The sequence below is a fragment of the Sciurus vulgaris genome, assembly GCF_902686455.1.
Source record: "Sciurus vulgaris genome assembly, chromosome: 5".
NCBI lineage: Eukaryota > Metazoa > Chordata > Mammalia > Rodentia > Sciuridae > Sciurus > Sciurus vulgaris.
In genome coordinates, this window is record NC_136465.1 from 115,679,405 (window position 1) to 115,695,529 (window position 16,125).

At 43.6% G+C, this 16,125-nt stretch overlaps 2 protein-coding genes across 2 annotated transcripts in view; one reads left to right on the forward strand and one right to left on the reverse strand.

Annotated features, from left to right (window-relative positions):
• The window catches only part of SP7 (Sp7 transcription factor), an 82,911-nt gene extending 75,680 nt beyond the window's left edge, over positions 1-7,231 (reverse strand). Inside the window, exon 1 of the mRNA XM_079140953.1 lies at positions 7,093-7,231. The gene's annotated coding sequence lies outside the window, so the exon portion shown is untranslated. The remainder of the gene's footprint in view (positions 1-7,092) is intronic.
• On the forward strand, positions 1,361-15,146 carry AMHR2 (anti-Mullerian hormone receptor type 2). The gene is made up of 11 exons (XM_079140873.1): positions 1,361-5,931; positions 6,232-6,414; positions 6,644-6,835; positions 7,102-7,176; positions 7,376-7,488; positions 7,603-7,833; positions 9,760-9,874; positions 10,007-10,179; positions 10,398-10,545; positions 10,698-10,834; positions 11,658-15,146. Exons 1-11 carry the CDS (start codon positions 5,883-5,885, stop codon positions 11,874-11,876), a joined length of 1,635 nt encoding a protein of 544 aa, XP_078996999.1. The 5' UTR covers positions 1,361-5,882; the 3' UTR covers positions 11,877-15,146.
• The last annotated feature ends 979 nt before the right edge of the window (positions 15,147-16,125 follow it).

The following is a 16,125-nucleotide window of genomic DNA, read 5'->3' on the forward strand; positions in this document are numbered from 1 at the left end:
TATATTTGGATTATAATCTAATACTACATTGCTTAATTACTCAAACTTTCCTATCTTTGGCCACTGGGAATTCATTCATGTTAATCATATTTGTTAAACTTTTATTGCCTTTTTTTTTTTTTTGGCACTGAAAACTGAACCCAAGGTTGTTTTACCACTGAGCTACATCCCCATTCCTTTTTTTTTTTTTTTTTTTTTTTTGGTACAGGGAATTGAACCCCGGGGCACTTAACCACTGAGCCTCATCCCCAGCCCTTTTTTATATTTTATTCAGAGACAGGGTCTTGCTGAGTTGTTTAGGGCTTCATTAAGTTGCTAAGACTGCTTTGAACTTGGAATTCTCATACCTTAGACTCCAGAGTTGCTGAGATTATAGGTATGTGCCACAGTGCCTGACCTCATTATTGCTTTCAGATACATAAGATGCTTCAGGCTTGTCTTTGTATTTTCCTACCCCTCCCCTGGGATCACCTATTTCTCTAAGGTTCCTTTTATTGGAGAATGTTGTTTAGAAACCAAGCTTTAGATTCAATAGACTTTGCATTTCTCGTACCCTGTATCATTTAAATCTAGACTCTAACCCCTTCTGGATTGAAGTTATTCTGACAGCTTTCCCAATTTTCTATCAGGCTCTAGTTTTACTTCCTAAGAAATCTGTAGTTATACTACCTAAGAAATCTTTGGTCAATTGTTATACTGTGGTTACCAGCATTCTCAAGTTATTTTGCTGTTCTACTACTTGTGTTGTCTTTGTCAGCTCTCAACCATGGGTAAATCCAGCCATTTGCTTTCTTTATATGACATTTTAATATTTTACTTTATTGAGGGTTCACTTGTCTGTTTTGGAGTGTGTATTTGTGGGTTTTGGTTTTGCAGCCTTAGGTGAGAGATCATAATAGTTGTTATCTATTCCTTTAGTAAACATTTATCTATTCTTTACTATATGTGGGGTACTAAGTTAGGTTGAAAGTAAAAACTTAAGGAGGGTCCTGCCAACAAGGACTTTATAGTTTGGCAAGTAAGACAGATACTATCAATTGCTAGTTTCCTGGTCCTGACCTCATTTTTATTGGATGATTTGCCACTTAGTTCATTGAGAAAATGGAAACATTTCTTAAAACTTTCCTCTTCATTATAAATATGTTTTCACTAATTTACCCTTTTTCTCTCTTCCAGGGAATAAATGTTATTCTTCCTTTGCAAGGCCAACCCTGCCACTTGTGCTGTCAACTTCACTGTCAATCTCATTTCTTTGACTTTTTATTCTTTGTTTTAATGATACCTTCTCTTTTTATCTTTTTTTACTAATTTTTTTGTTGTTGTTGTAGATGGACACAATACCTTTTTATTTATTTTTTTTAATGCGGTGCCAAGGATAGAACCCAGTGCCTCACACGAGCTAGGCAAGTGCTCTATCACTGAGCCACAACTCCCAGCCCTCTACTTTTATCTTCAGGCTCTCCTTTGGTTTCCTTTTGTCACCCTCTTAAGCATGTTCCACATCCCCCATATTGAAAAACTTCTACTTCCTCTTCAAGCTACTGATTTAGTTCTTTTCAGTTACCAAATCAGTTTATGCTCATTTTTCTCCTTATTCATCCTCAGTCCACATTGTTCAGCACTAATTACTTAACCAGAATCTTTTTCATTAACATCGGTGACCTGATGGCAGCTCCAGTGATCTTTCAATCATTGGCCTCTTAGACTTCTCCATAACAGTGGGCTACTGTTGACTACTGCACCTTAAAGCTTTTGTCACATAGAGTGTGATGCTAATATTCATCTCGATTCTCTTTCAGCATGTCTGAATATTATTTTTAGTCTCCTTAATAGTCACTTCTGCCTCTGTCCCTTAAATATTGATGTTTTCTGACTTATGTAATTTCTTTACATCTATCCTCATTAAAAAAAAGTCTTATCCACTCTTTAGTTTTAACATACATGTTGCTGACTCCCAAATCTTGAGCCCTAACTTTGTCTTGACTTGAGAGCCTACTTGTTGGACAATTTTTTCTGAACATCCTGCAGATGAACTTGGCATGTTAGAAGGGGAAATAATCCTTTGTATTCTGCATCTTATTTAATATTACCTGCCCCTTAATTACTTGTGCCTGAAACCTCAGAATCACTTTAGTTCTTCCTTTCATCTACCAATATGCATTTAATTGCCAGTCCTGTCAATATTACCTATACAATGTTTTTTTTTTTTTTTTTTTTTTTTTTTTTTTTTTTTTTTTGTTTGCAGTACTGGGAACTAAACTGCAATCCCAGGTCTCTTTATTTTTTATTTTGAGACAAGTTCTCACTAAGTTGCCAAGGTTGGCCTGGAATTTAACCCTTATGCCTCAGCCTTCTGAGTAGCTGGGATTACAGGTGTGCACCACTGCACCCAGACAGTGCTCACTTTGGTTACTGGTTAGGTTTTATAACTGATCTCCATAAGCCCCAGTCATTCCACATTGCCACAAGGCCCCTGCTTAAAATCCTTTGCTATTAGGAGAAGTCTAAGGTCTTTGTTATAAAATTGAAAAACTTTCCAGTCTTGTCCCAGTACATCTCTTATGTTGATTCACTGCTTCAAATCTCATTGCTTTCTTGTCACTAAATACACATGCTTGTGTTTGTTTGTTTGGCACTGGGGATATAACATGGGCACTTTACCACTGAGCTACATCCCTAGACCTTTTTTACTTTTTTTTATTTTGAAAGAGGGTTTCGCTAAGTTGTTGAGGCTGGCCTCAAACTTGTGATCTTCCTGTCTGAGAGTCTCTGGGATTACAGGCATGCACCACCACGTCCAGCATGTTTCGTGTTTGTATATCTGTACCTTTACTCTTGCTCTTCCCTTTGCTTTAAACAACCACCTTCTTAAAATCATGTTGACCTTTGAGATGATTTAAATGTTCCTTTCTCTGAAACCTTTTTGGCATCTTTCTTACTTCTATGTCTTAGGCATGCTCAACTTATTTGATCTTTCTTCTTGTATAATTTTTGGCCATATCCCTAGTGTGACATGTAATTTTCTGACAGCTTATTGATATATCTGCCTGACTTTCTAGACTATGAATTCCTGAAGGGCAGGAATCATTTCTGTCTGAAGGCCCAGCACCTAACAAATCTTTTCTAGATTGGAATCTAGAGCTACTTACTGAATTGAATAAAACTTACTTTGGCTTTGTAGTCAGTAGGATCAAAGGCAAATGATTGGATCATTGCTGAATTGAATCAGAGAACCCTAATGAAAGTCATTTTGTAGGGGCTGGGGTTGTAGCTCAGTAATGGAACTCTTGCCTTGCAGGTGTGAGGCACTGGATTCAAACCTTAGCACCACATACAAATAAATAAATATATTGTGTCCATCTAAAACTAAAAAAAAAAAATATTTTTTAAAAAAGTCATTGGGTAGGTGGGATCTGGGAAGCCTTTACTCTTATGCCGTAGTCCTTCAGGGCCTTCCTTATTCCTCAGCTTTCAGATAACTATCACCATTACCACCCCCACCTCTTTTTTTCTTTCCCACAGTATTGGTGATTGAACCTAGGACCTCATGAGTGCTGGGCAAGCACTTGACGACTGAATACATCTCCAGCCCTTTTATTTTTTATTTGTGGTACTAGGGATTGAACCAGGGCCTTGCTCATGCTAGGCAAGCATTCAACCACTGAACTACATCCCCATTCTGTACATTTTTATTTTGAGACAAGGTCTCATTAAGTTATCCAGGCTGGCCTCAAACTTGTGGTCCTCCTGCCTCAGCCTCCCGAGTGACTGGGCTTATAGGCATGTGTTACTACACCTAGAAGATTTATTACACTTTTTATCATCATCTCAACTCTTGAAACCTAACTGCCAAGAGCAGATGTAATTCTCATCAACCTGACTGAATTGTTTCTTCCTTAGGAGTAGTTTGAAGCTTTCACTGAGGAGACTGCCTTTTTGCCTCATCCTTACCCTGCTCTCACTCCAGATGAGACAGCCTCCTGAAGCATACCAGATAGAAGTAGTTACTTGATCTTCAACTCCTCACCACCACCGCCACCTTAGACTTATCTCATTTTGGAGCTAGTGAAGGAAGATAGCTGGAACTAAGCACAACATTTCATGGATCTCACTGGCACAGCCCCACAGACTCTTAGAATGGCCATCTGTAGTCCAAGTCATTCCATTAGCTTCTATTACACAACTATTGGAGCTTTTATTCCCCTCCTGAAGGGCCTCAGCATGCTCAGTCAGTACTCAGACCCTTAACCCTGAGAAGGGTTTCCAGGAAGCCACTAGGGGCAGAAAGCTTGGAAAACAGGAAAACAGTCCCCTCTGACTCTAAATCTGATTGGACCCAGCTGCTTATGTGGAAATAATTGCCTATGACTGGGGATACTTTGGGGAACAGTCTGGGTGGAGTTGGGCTTCTGTCTATCGCAACACAAGCCATTGACCTTCCATCTCCATGCTGACATGCTCTTTACATACCCTATGTTCTCCCTTCAGATTTTATATTCCTGCAACGTAATACATTTAAGAGGGGTAGTGTGTATATTAATCATCAGAGAAGTTACTGTCTGCCCTCTTGCCACAGCCTAGACTTTGTCCTATGTCTGCTGTCCTCTGGTGGTGATAATTTGAACTGTACCTTCTAGTTAGTGACCTGCTGGCAGATAATGCTGGGTATTTTTTCAGTAATCTAAATTCAAAATTTTGAAATATGCATTCAGTGGAAAATTTTTTTCATAGCTGGATTTTGTAGGCAGCATTACATAATACAAAGAATAGAGCCTGAGCTTTGGAGTCAAAATTACCTAGGTTCATGTTCCAGCTGTGCCGTTTTCTACTGGAGTGACCTTGGGCAACTTATCTAAACTGAATTTTCTTAGCTATAAAGGAAATAATAATAAACATCTCAGTAGGGGGATTAGATGATTGTAAAATACATAGCCCCAACTACCCTAGCACATAGTACATGCTCAATAAAAAGTTGTGATCACTTCAATAATGGTAATTTGCTCAGTGTGTGAATCCATGTGATTTTTGTTTCTTTATTTGTTTTGTAGAGTTGGAGATTAAACCCACAACCTCACATATGCTAGGAAGTGCTCTACTACTAAGCTATATCCCCAGCTGTTTTATTATTATTATGGTAAAATACACATAACAAAATTAACCATTGTCATTTCTCAGTGTCATTTTCTGTTCTTAAAAAATTTTTAGATGTTGATAGACCTTTATTTTATTCATTTATTTATATGTTGTGCTAAGAATTGAACCCAGTACCTCACACATGCTAGGCAAGCGCTCTGTTACTGAGCCACAACCCCAGCCCCAGTGTCATTTTCTTTAACCCAGAAATCTTATGTACTTTCTGACCCTTAAATTTGAAAAATGAGGCCAAATCTAGTATGGGCTATGAGGCCTCCCTCTGCCCAGGAAGCTGCAGATCTGATCCCTGAATATGTGAGTTACAGGATCTGGGCAGAGCTGAATGACTGTAGGTATTTGACCTCACTTTGGTATGCAGCCTGAGAAAGGCTTACAGGGTCCTGTACCTTCTTCCAAGGTCAGCAAGGGGCAGAGATTTGAAATTAGGTATCACTGGGTTCTCAGCTGGGCCTCCAAGTCCCCCTCCTCCTGCTCTTCAGAGAAAAGAGGAGGTGGCTAAAGAGAGGATATGAGGTTGGTTTTCTGCTCCTCCCGTTCCCTGTTTTCCTCATACCCATCTCTCCCCCACAGCAGCCTTCTCCCCCACAGAGACTGGGATAGGACAGAGGGGGTGGAGTTGGGGACTCAGGGCCTGGAAGCTCCATAGTGCCCTGTATCTGAAGGAAGCTTTGGTCTGGGGCAGCTGCACTGGCTCATGCTGTCCTCCTCCTGCACCATCCTTCAACAAGATGCTGGGGAGATTGGGGCTTTGGGCATTGCTTCCTGCAACTGTGCAAGGTGAGTGTCTATATAGGGAGGGGCAGGATCTTTCCACCCACTCAGTGAGCAAAAGGGACTCAAAGCAGAAGCCACTCCTTTGGGAGAGCCGGTGAGTAGGCTGGATGAATGAGGGTGAATGGTAGTCATGTGTCTCCATGTGGGGTCAGGTTCCAGGCCTCTGCTGACCCCGTTTTCCCCTGTGGCTTTCCTGACCCTGGGATATGAAAATCACGTTTTGTCTATCCTTTTGGCTACTGTTTTTGCCCCCCACATTTACTTCCATCTTGAATCCTTCCCTTTCCCCACCCTGGGTCTCAGCACCACCAAACAGGAGGACCTGTGTGTTCTTTGAGGCCCCTGGAGTGCGGGGAAGCACAAAGACACTGGGGGAGCTGCTAGATGCAGGACCAGGGCCCCCCAGGGTTATCCGCTGCCTCTACAGTCGCTGCTGCTTTGGGATCTGGAACCTGACCCAAGGCCTGGCACAGGTGGAAATGCAAGGTGAATGGCCAAGTACATGGCAGGTGATAATTAGGGTGGGAGACAGACATGTCATGGGGATGCAACTAAGAAGGAGAAGGGGAGAAATGGAATGTGTGGAGGAAAAGAAAAGCCCATGTGAGATAGAAGGGATGCCTCTTGTAGAGAAGGGAGTTATCCTTTCTGATTCCAGATCACATTGTGCCCTTGCTCCCTCTTTTCTACTCTCCCCCTAATCCTACCCCATCAGGATGCCGAGACAGTGATGAGCCAGGCTGTGAATCCCTCCACTGTGACCTGAGCCCCCGAGTCCATCCCAGCCCTGGCTCCACTCTCTTCACCTGCTCCTGTGGTACTGACTTTTGCAATGCAAATTACAGTCATCTGCCTTCTCCAGGCAACCTGGGATTTCCTAGCCCCCAGGGTCCCCAGGCTGCCCCAGGTAACTACCGGCTAGTGGATGGGAGACTAGAGATCCATCCTGAGGCCCAAGTTAGGATGAGAGGTAGAACCTGGGCTAGTTCTCACCCTACCCCCTCCCTAATCTTCCCTCATCCTGACCTTGGGAAGTTGGTTGCCCTGGTGACAGAGATAAGGGGGCTTGTGACCAGGATGGGGGTGGGTTGAGAAGCAAGCTCTCCAAGCAGGGGAGAGATGCAGAGAGCAGTTTGGGGCAGTGCTCACCCCCTGTGTTCTTACCTTGACCAGGAGAGTCCATCTGGATGGCAATGGTGCTGCTGGGGCCGTTTCTCCTCCTCCTCCTGCTGAGCAGCATCATCTTGGGTACTAATCTGCCCCATCTCTCCCTTGTGATCAAGACACTGCCCTAAAGTTCTGAGTCTCTCCAGTCACCACTGCCCACATTCCTGAGATCTTTATACAGTGTCTCTCATTACCTCCACACAAAACTCCCTTCCCGCAAACCCCCCTTCCCTGCCCCCATGCCTGTACACCCTGACCCGCAGGCTCTTATCTGCCCCAGCCCTGCTACAGCGAAAAGCCTACGGAGTGCAAGGTGGTCCAGAGCCAGAACCAGGCTCATGCAGGAACTGGAGTGAGGAGCTGCCAGAGCTGCCAGAACTGTGCTTCTCCCAGGTGCCCCCTGGAGGGAGGAAGGGTTCCTTTGGGCATTCCTGGAAGTTGTGCTGGGGAGGAAGTCTGGCCCTGTGCTAGTTCAGAGGCCTGCACCCAGCACAGTGTTCCCACTAGGTAATCCGGGAAGGAAGTCATGCAGTGGTGTGGTCCGGGAGACTGCAAGGCGAGTTGGTAGCCATCAAGGCCTTCCTCCCAGGGGCTGTGGCCCAGTTCCAAGCTGAAAGAGCAGTGTACGAACTGCCAGGCCTACAGCATGACCACATTGTCCGTTTTATCACTGCTGGCCAGGGGAGCCCTGAACCCCTACCCTCTGGGCCCCTGCTGGTACTGGAATTGCATCCCAAGGTGAGGACTAAGGAATGTGTGTGTGTGTGTGTGTGTGTGTGTAGATGGGGGAGGTTGCATGCTATTGGAATGGCTATCTACACTTACTCTTCTGCTTTACATTATCTCTTCTCTAAAGCAACTTTTATTGTTTTGTTTTTTGAAACTGGGGATTGAACCCAGGAGTACTTTACCACTGAGCTATATCCCCAGTCCTTTTTTTTTTTTCCTGAGACAGGGTTTCATTAAGTTGCTTAGGGTCTTACTAAATTCATCAGGCTTGCCTCAAACTTGCAATCCTCCTGCCTCAACTACCTGCGTCACTGGGATTACATTCATGCACCACCAGATGTGGCTTGTTTTTTCTTTTTTTATTACACAAGCAATACATCCTTCTTCTTTTTTTTTTTTTTTTTTTTTTCTCCCTAGGCTGGCTCCCTAGTTCCCCAGGCTGGCCCTAAACTCTTGGGTACAAGTGATTTTCCTGCCTCATTACTCAAGTAACTGGAACTACACATGTATACCACCTGGCTCATGTTAATATTTTTAACCCTTAAAATATAGATAAAGGAAGGGAGAAACCAGTCAATATTCCCAACTTTGAAAAAAAATTGTTAAAGAAATAGCTTACCCAGTACAGTACATGCTTGTAATCGCAGCCACTGGGGAAGCTGAGCCTGGGCAATTTAGGGAGACCCTATACCAAAACAAAAAAAATAAAAAGGGCTGGGCCAATAGCTCAGTGGTAGAGTGCCCCTGGGTTCAATTCCCAGAGGAGAACAAAAAAGATAAAAAGACCAGGGCATATAAGTGTCATATGTCGATTGGACTAAAAGCTAAAAGAGAAGGCCATAGTAGTGCTATAAGAGAAAACAACCAGATGTGACCTGAGGTGGAGAACAATGAGTTGCAGATGAAAAGAAGAAAGTAGGGCTGGGTTTGTGGCTCAGTGGTAGAGCATTTGCCTAGCATATGTGAGTTACTGGGTTTGATTCTCAGCACCACATAAAAATAAATAAAGGTATTGTTCAACTTCTTCAACCTGTTTCAGTGCCCAAATGCAATAGTCCTTCTCTGGATTTTATCAGCCCCTATAGCTCCTCCATCTCTGAGATCTTGAATTCTGGAAAGTCCCCTCTTTGACCATGTTCTTCCTGATCCTGCTCAAAAACATCACTTTTTGTTCCTTTAACTATCTCTGACTTCCCCCAGTTAGTTATTTTTGCTTCACACCCATGGCACTTGGTTTGTTTTCCCATTGTGGTATTTGTTGCAGTCTATGCTTATATGTCATCATTATTTTTTATCTGTCCCTGAGCTACTTTGGTGTCTGGATGCAGTTGCTGGTACACCAAATGTGCTCAATAATGTTTGTTGAATGGGAGACTCTATTGCTCCTTTGGTCCCTACCTGCTTTTTCTATCCACCAGCTCTACCCATCCCTGTCTACACAGGCCTGACACTTCAAACCAGGTAGTTCATGAGGGAGGCCCCTGAATAACTTGCCTCTTTTCTTTCTGTCTTTGTATCAAGTTCTCTGAGTTAATGTAAGGTTGTGTTTAAGAGTGAGTGATGTGTGAGTCAGACTGCTTGGGTTTGAGCTCCACTTTTCTCTCACCAACTGACCTTAAGCAAGTACTTAACTTCCTCTAAAGCTCTTGCTCTGTAAAATAAAGGTGATCAGAATACTTCCCTTGTAAGGTCATCATGAGGATTACAGAGACCAGTGCACAGGGTCTGGGCCAGAGTAAGCACTCAGTTATGTTGACCTGGAGTTACCATTTTTCATATTAATCTGACTGATGCTCATTCTCACTCCTCCACTGCCTACTGTCTTGGTCTGGACCTGTCAGAATGTCTGCAGGGCAGGTGGGGAAAGAGATCTGTCAACTGATCCCTGCTCCTCGGGGTTTATGAGTCACCCCTCTTCTCTCTGCTTTTCCTCAGGGCTCTCTGTGCCACTACTTGACCCAGCACACCAGTGACTGGGGAAGTTCCCTGCGGATGGCACTGTCCTTGGCCCAGGGCCTGGCATTTCTGCATGAGGAACGCTGGCAGGATGGTGGGTAAACTTGCCGCCAGGGGAGTCAGGAACCACACTACTGTGTTCAATTCTCCCTTAGCTTGGAAGGGAAGGATTTGGTCAAAAGAGGGAGAAAGAGCCATACCTCTTCAACCTTGGATTTTCTCACAGGTCAATATAAACCAGGTATTGCCCACCGAGATCTGAGCAGCCAGAATGTGCTCATTCGGGAAGATAGGTCTTGTGCAATTGGAGATCTAGGCCTAGCTTTGGTGCTCCCTGGTCTCACTGGGTCTCCTTCCTGGGCTCCTACTCAACCCCAAGGCCCAGCTGCCATCCTGGAGGTGAGTACTCTGGATAAGGGTGAGGGAAAGTATGATGGTGGTAGCAATGTGACTATTACTATGGCAGTAGTGCTAGTGCAGCAGTGCCTATGGTGGTAGGGACATTGCTGAGTCTATAGTGGGGGAGCAGTATTTTTGCTAGTATTTTTGCATGAACTAGGGATGCAATGAGGGTAGCCACAGATATGATTCTTGGACCTCCACACCTTGCTCTCCAGGCTGGCACTCAAAGGTACATGGCACCAGAACTCTTGGATAAGACTCTGGACCTACAGGACTGGGGCACAGCTCTTCGGCGAGCAGATGTTTACTCTCTGGCTCTGCTCCTATGGGAGATCATGAGCCGCTGCCCAGATTTGAGCCCTGGTAAATTTCCTATCCCTGGTACCCCACCCACTTGTTCTAGGCTCACTGACCTCGTGACTTGGTTCCAGAAAGCTGTGACCTTCTTTCTTATCTTCACCACATGGGAGGCACCCCAGGGCAAACTGACACCTAACCCCTATACCTTCCCCCAGATGGCAGACCATCACCTTTCCAACTGGCCTATGAGGCAGAACTGGGCAGCACTCCCACCACCTGTGAGCTATGGGCCTTGGCAGTAGAGGAAAGGAGGCGCCCTTACATCCCATCCACCTGGAGATCCTTTGTCACAGTAAGAGGCCACTTGCTAGCCAGCTGGGGACCTGGAGAGTGGGGACTGGGTATGGGCTTCAAGGACTTTTCTTCCAGGATCAGTCCATTTATTCCTATCTCCTCTCATCTCCTACCATTCACTAGAAAAACTCCACATGTCCTCATTTGACCCTCTTTCACCTTAAGTCTCATACCCCATTCTATCTACCTGTGATGCAACTTTCTGCTCAGCCTTAACAAGTCTCTCTGTACTCTCCACTGTCAATTAGCTCTGTTCCTTAGTTCAGCAAGCCCTCCCTGACTTTGCTTCTCCTCTGGACTCTGCTTCCAAGATGGTGCCTCTCCTGGTATGTTGGAACCCAAAATTTAACCAGTGACTTCTTGTTCTTTTCCATGCATCTGTGTTTCTGATACAATCCAACAATAGCCAATTATAGGTAACTCAGTGATAGATCACATGCTTAGCATGTGCGAGACCCTGGGTTCAATCCCCAGTCCTGCAAAAAAAAAAAAAAAAAAAAAAGGAAAGGAAAGGAAGGAAAAGAAAAAGAAAACAGGAATGGCTGGCGCAGTGGTGCACTCCTGTAATCCTAGCAACTGAAGAGGCTGAGGCAGAAGGATTAAAAGTTTGAGGCCAACCTTGGCAATTTAGTGAGACCCTGTATCAAACTAAATAAATAAATAAATAAAAAGGGCTAGAGATGTAGCTTAGTGGTAAAGCTCCCTTAGTGGTAAACAAAAACAAAAACAGAAGTAGTAGACAATGAAGTTGGAAGATGCCTTTTAACCTTGGGGTCCACTCAAGATCCCAGAGATGAGCCTGCCTCCTGGTCATTTCTCAGGACCCTGGTGGACTGAGGGAGCTCTTGGAGGACTGTTGGGATGCTGATCCAGAAGCAAGACTGACAGCTGAGTGTGTACAGCAGCGCCTGGCTGTCCTGGCCTATCCTCAGGAGGCCCACCCCTTCCCAGAGAGCTGTACACATGGCTGCCCACCTCTCTGCCCAGAACACTGTACATCAACTCCTGCCCCTGCCATTCTACCCTGTGGCCTCAGTTGAGGGCCTGCCACTTCAGTATTCATTAAGGCCCTGAATCTTTAGTCTAATCTTAGCTCTTATGTGTAAATGAGCAGTTTAGATGGAATCTGTGTACATGTAAACATAGATGTGGTCATGTGCCTGTTTGGGTTGCTTTGTGCCTACCCATCCCACTTGCTGAATCCTGGGATTTTTCTGTGGCATCTGGTTCACAGTGGTTCTGACCAGTTGATAGTGGTAGATGTACACAGGAAAGAGAATAAAGCCAGCTTTCCTGACTCTTGTCATTGGGCTTTCCACTTTTCCTGTGATCCTGGGCCCTCCCTTCTGTCTTCTTTTCTTCTCCCCCACCACACTTTTTTTTTAAATGGTGGGATCTCACTGGGTACTGTGGTACAGCCCTATAATCCAGCAACTCAGGAAACTGAGGCAGGAGGATTATAAGGGCTGGGGGTGTGGCTCAGTGGTTAAGCCCCCTGAGTTCAATCTCCAGTACCAAAAAAAAAAAAAAAAAGGTTGTGTATGTAGTTCAGTGGTAAAACCCTGGGTTCAATTCCCAGTGCCAGGCACTGGGGTTGTAGCTCAGTGGTAGAGTGCTTGCCTAGCATTCGTGAGCCACTGGGTTCAATTCTCAGCACCACATAAAAATAAATAAAATAAAGGTCCATTGACAACTAAAAGAAATTAAAAAACAAAAATCCCAGTGCCAAATGAATGAATGAATAGATAAATAAAAAGTGGTGGGATCTCCTCCTGGGCACTGGGGAAAGAAGAGTGAACACAGTGAGGTCACTGTACCTGAAGGTGCTCAGTAACCTGCAGTTCATATTATGGGCTTCTATACAGGGTCCTGAGGTAACAGGGGAGCCTTAAACAGGGGGCTTCATAGAGCATGGAATGTTAGAGCTGGGTCTTGCCTGAGCAGGAGTTTCCCAGGAGCATGGGGCAGTAGGGCATTTCTGGCCCCAGTAAGGGATGGTAGCATACAGTATACAAAGAGAGGACCAGTAATCTGGATAGCAAAAGTGTAAGATGTGTGGTGGGGAGAGAAGGGAAGGGATGCAAAGAATGACAGGCAGTACCTTGTGAACCTTGCTGGGAAGTTCTTCCTCCATTTATTTTTTTGTACCTACTCTCCTGTCCCAACCTAGGGTAAACACCACTTTCTGGATAATCTTTAAACATAACATTCACTACATCTTGCCTCTGCTTAACAGTTCACTTTCATTTTCCATTACAATTCTGCTAGCACCATTTACAGAGGAGAAGATCAAGGGCTCAAGAAGTTCAGAAATGTGTCTAATATCACATGGGTCACACAACTTTTAAATAACAAAACAAGGGAGCCAAGTGTGATAGTCCACTACTGTAATCCCAGTGACTCAGAAGGTTAGAAAGAGGATCATAAGTTTGAGGCCAGCCTCAGCAATTTAGTAAGACCCTGTCTCAAAATTTAAAAAAAATAATTAAAACAGAACTGTGGATATGGCTCAGTGGTAGAGTGCCTCAGTCCCCAATACTGCAAAATAAATAAGTAAATAAAATAATTTAAAAAAAACCCCAAAACAAAAAACAAACCAAGTCATTAAAAATGTCTTGCAAGGCATAGTGGCACACACCTATTGTCCCAGTGGCTCAGGAGGCTAAGGCAGGAGGATCCCAAGTTCAAAGCTAGTCTCAGCAGTTAAGAAGGCCCTAAGGAACTCAGCGAGACCCTGTCTGTAAATAAAACATTGAAAAGGGCTGAGGCTGTGTCTCAGTGGTTAAGGCCCCTGGGTTCAATCCCCCACCCCGGTACCAAAAAAGAGAAAAAAAAAAAGAAAAAAAGAAAAAAAAATCATCTTTATGAAAACTCTGTAAATTATGAGACAATGGGTAATAACAGTAGAAAGACATTAACATGTTGATGAGCATAGGACTATGTTAAATAAAATCAACCTATGATCACAAGAGAAACAGACACGTTCCAATAGAAAGACATTTTACAAAATACTTGACCAGATGCTGTACCATCAGGGTCATTGAAAACAAAAAAAACTGAGAAACTATCACAACTAAGAGGAGCATAAGCAGCCATGACAACTAAACAAAAGGTAACAAAAAAGACTGTATGATTCAGCTTGACATGACTGCTGCCATTTTGAACTGTAACCACTGCAGCTACCTCAGAGTAACTAGTTAATTTTTTGTTTCTATTTTTGTTTTTTCTTTTGGTACCAGGGATTAAACCCAGGGGTGCTTATCCACTGAGTTATATCCCCAGCCCTTTTAAAGTATTTTATTTACAGACAGGGTCTCGCTAAATTGCTGAGGCTGGCTTTGAACTCATGATCCTCCTGCCTCAGCTTCCAAGCTGCTGAGATTACAGGTGTGTGCCACTGTGCCCACTTCTAGCTGGTTTTTCCTGCATAGTTTTTTTTTGTTTGTTTGTTTGTTTGTTTCGTTTTGGTACTGGGGATTGAACCTAGGGACATTTTACCACTGAGATATATCCCCAGCCATTTTTTAAGACAGGATCTTGCTAAATTGCTTAGGGCCTTGCTAAATTACTGAAGTTGGGCTTGAAATTGTAATCCTCCTGCCTCAGCTTCCGGAGTCTCTGGGATTACAGGCCTGTACCACTGGCCTGGCCTCCTACATAGTTTTCAAGCAAACTATAAATAGATAAAACTATTAATGTGGTATATTGAACTTTACAACCTGATCCTGGTCCCAGGAATGGGCTTGACTCTTCGATATTAGCTTAAGATAAATCAGGTACATTCCAGCTGAAATGAGTCACTTCTGTTATAAATCTCATACATACACCCCACCATGATCCCCGTTGTGGGAACCCAACAGGTCCCCACACTTTCTTCCATAAATTCCCTAATAAATTGAACTGTGTGCAATCCTAGATCTGATTGTCTTCATTTTCATAGCACCTTGAGACTGGTCCTGATACACTAGGATTGGGTTGTTCTGGAACACGGAAATGGAGTAAAAACTAAACAAATCTGAATAAAGCATAAATAATGAAATAAACTATTTTTATTAAAAGTCATGTATCAATATTGATTTATTGAGCTGGATGGGGTGGTGCACACACACTTGTAATCCTAGTGGTTCTGGAGGCTGAGGCAGGAGGATCACGAGTTCAAAGCTAGCTCCAGCAAAATCGAGGTGCTAAGCAACTCGTAAGACCTTGTTTCTAAATAAAATACAAAATAGAACTGGAGATGTGGCTCAGTGGTCAAGTGCCCCTGAGTTCAATCCCCAGTACCAAATACACACACACACACACACACACACACACACACACACACACACACACACACTGATTCATTGGGGCTCAGTATATCTCAGTGGTAGAGCATGTGCTTGGCATATGTGAAGTCCCGAGTTCAATCCCCAGCACCATACCACATACACGCAGGCACAATACATGCATAAAATTGGTTTACAGGGACTGGGGAGATAATTCAGTTGGTAGAGTGCTTGCCTCGCAAGCATAAGGCCCTGCATTCAATCCCCAGCACTGCAAAAAAAAAAAAAAAATTGGCTTACAAATTTTATAGCAAACATATCATTACTCCTTTAAGATGTTTATAATAGGGGAAACTGTATGGCTGGATATAGAAACTCTTTATACTATTGTCATAATTTTTCTAAAAATCTAAAATGATTATAAAAAATAAAATTCATTTAAAAACACATGGGAGTGCTGAGTTAGGTGATGCATGCCTGTAATCTCAATGACTCCAGAGGCTGAGGCAGGAGGATTGCAAGTTCAAGACCAGCCTCAGCAATTTAACAAAGCTCTAAGCAACTTAGTGAGACTGTGTCTCAAAATAAAAAGATTTGGGGACTTAAGTTCAATGGTTCCTCTGGGTTCAATCCTCAGTACCAAAAAAAAAAGAAGAAGTTATTGGGTCAGCCATGGTGATGCATATCTGTAATCCCAGCAATTTTGGAGGATGAGGCTGAATGACCACAAGTTGAGGCCAGCCTAGACAGCATAGCAAGACCATGACTCAAAAGATGCAAAGGGTTGGGGATATAGCTGCTAAGTGATAGAGTTTCCCCTGGGTTCAATCCCCAGTACCAACAAAATAAAACAACAACAACACAAAACACATGGGAGTGCAGGGCCCCACATCTGTAATTCCAGCTGCTTGGAAGGCTGAGGCAGAAGGATAGATAGCAAATTCAAGACCATCTTGGGCAATTTAGTGAGAATTTATCTCAAATTAAAACAAGCATTATAAAAAAGGGCTCGGGATGTAGCTCA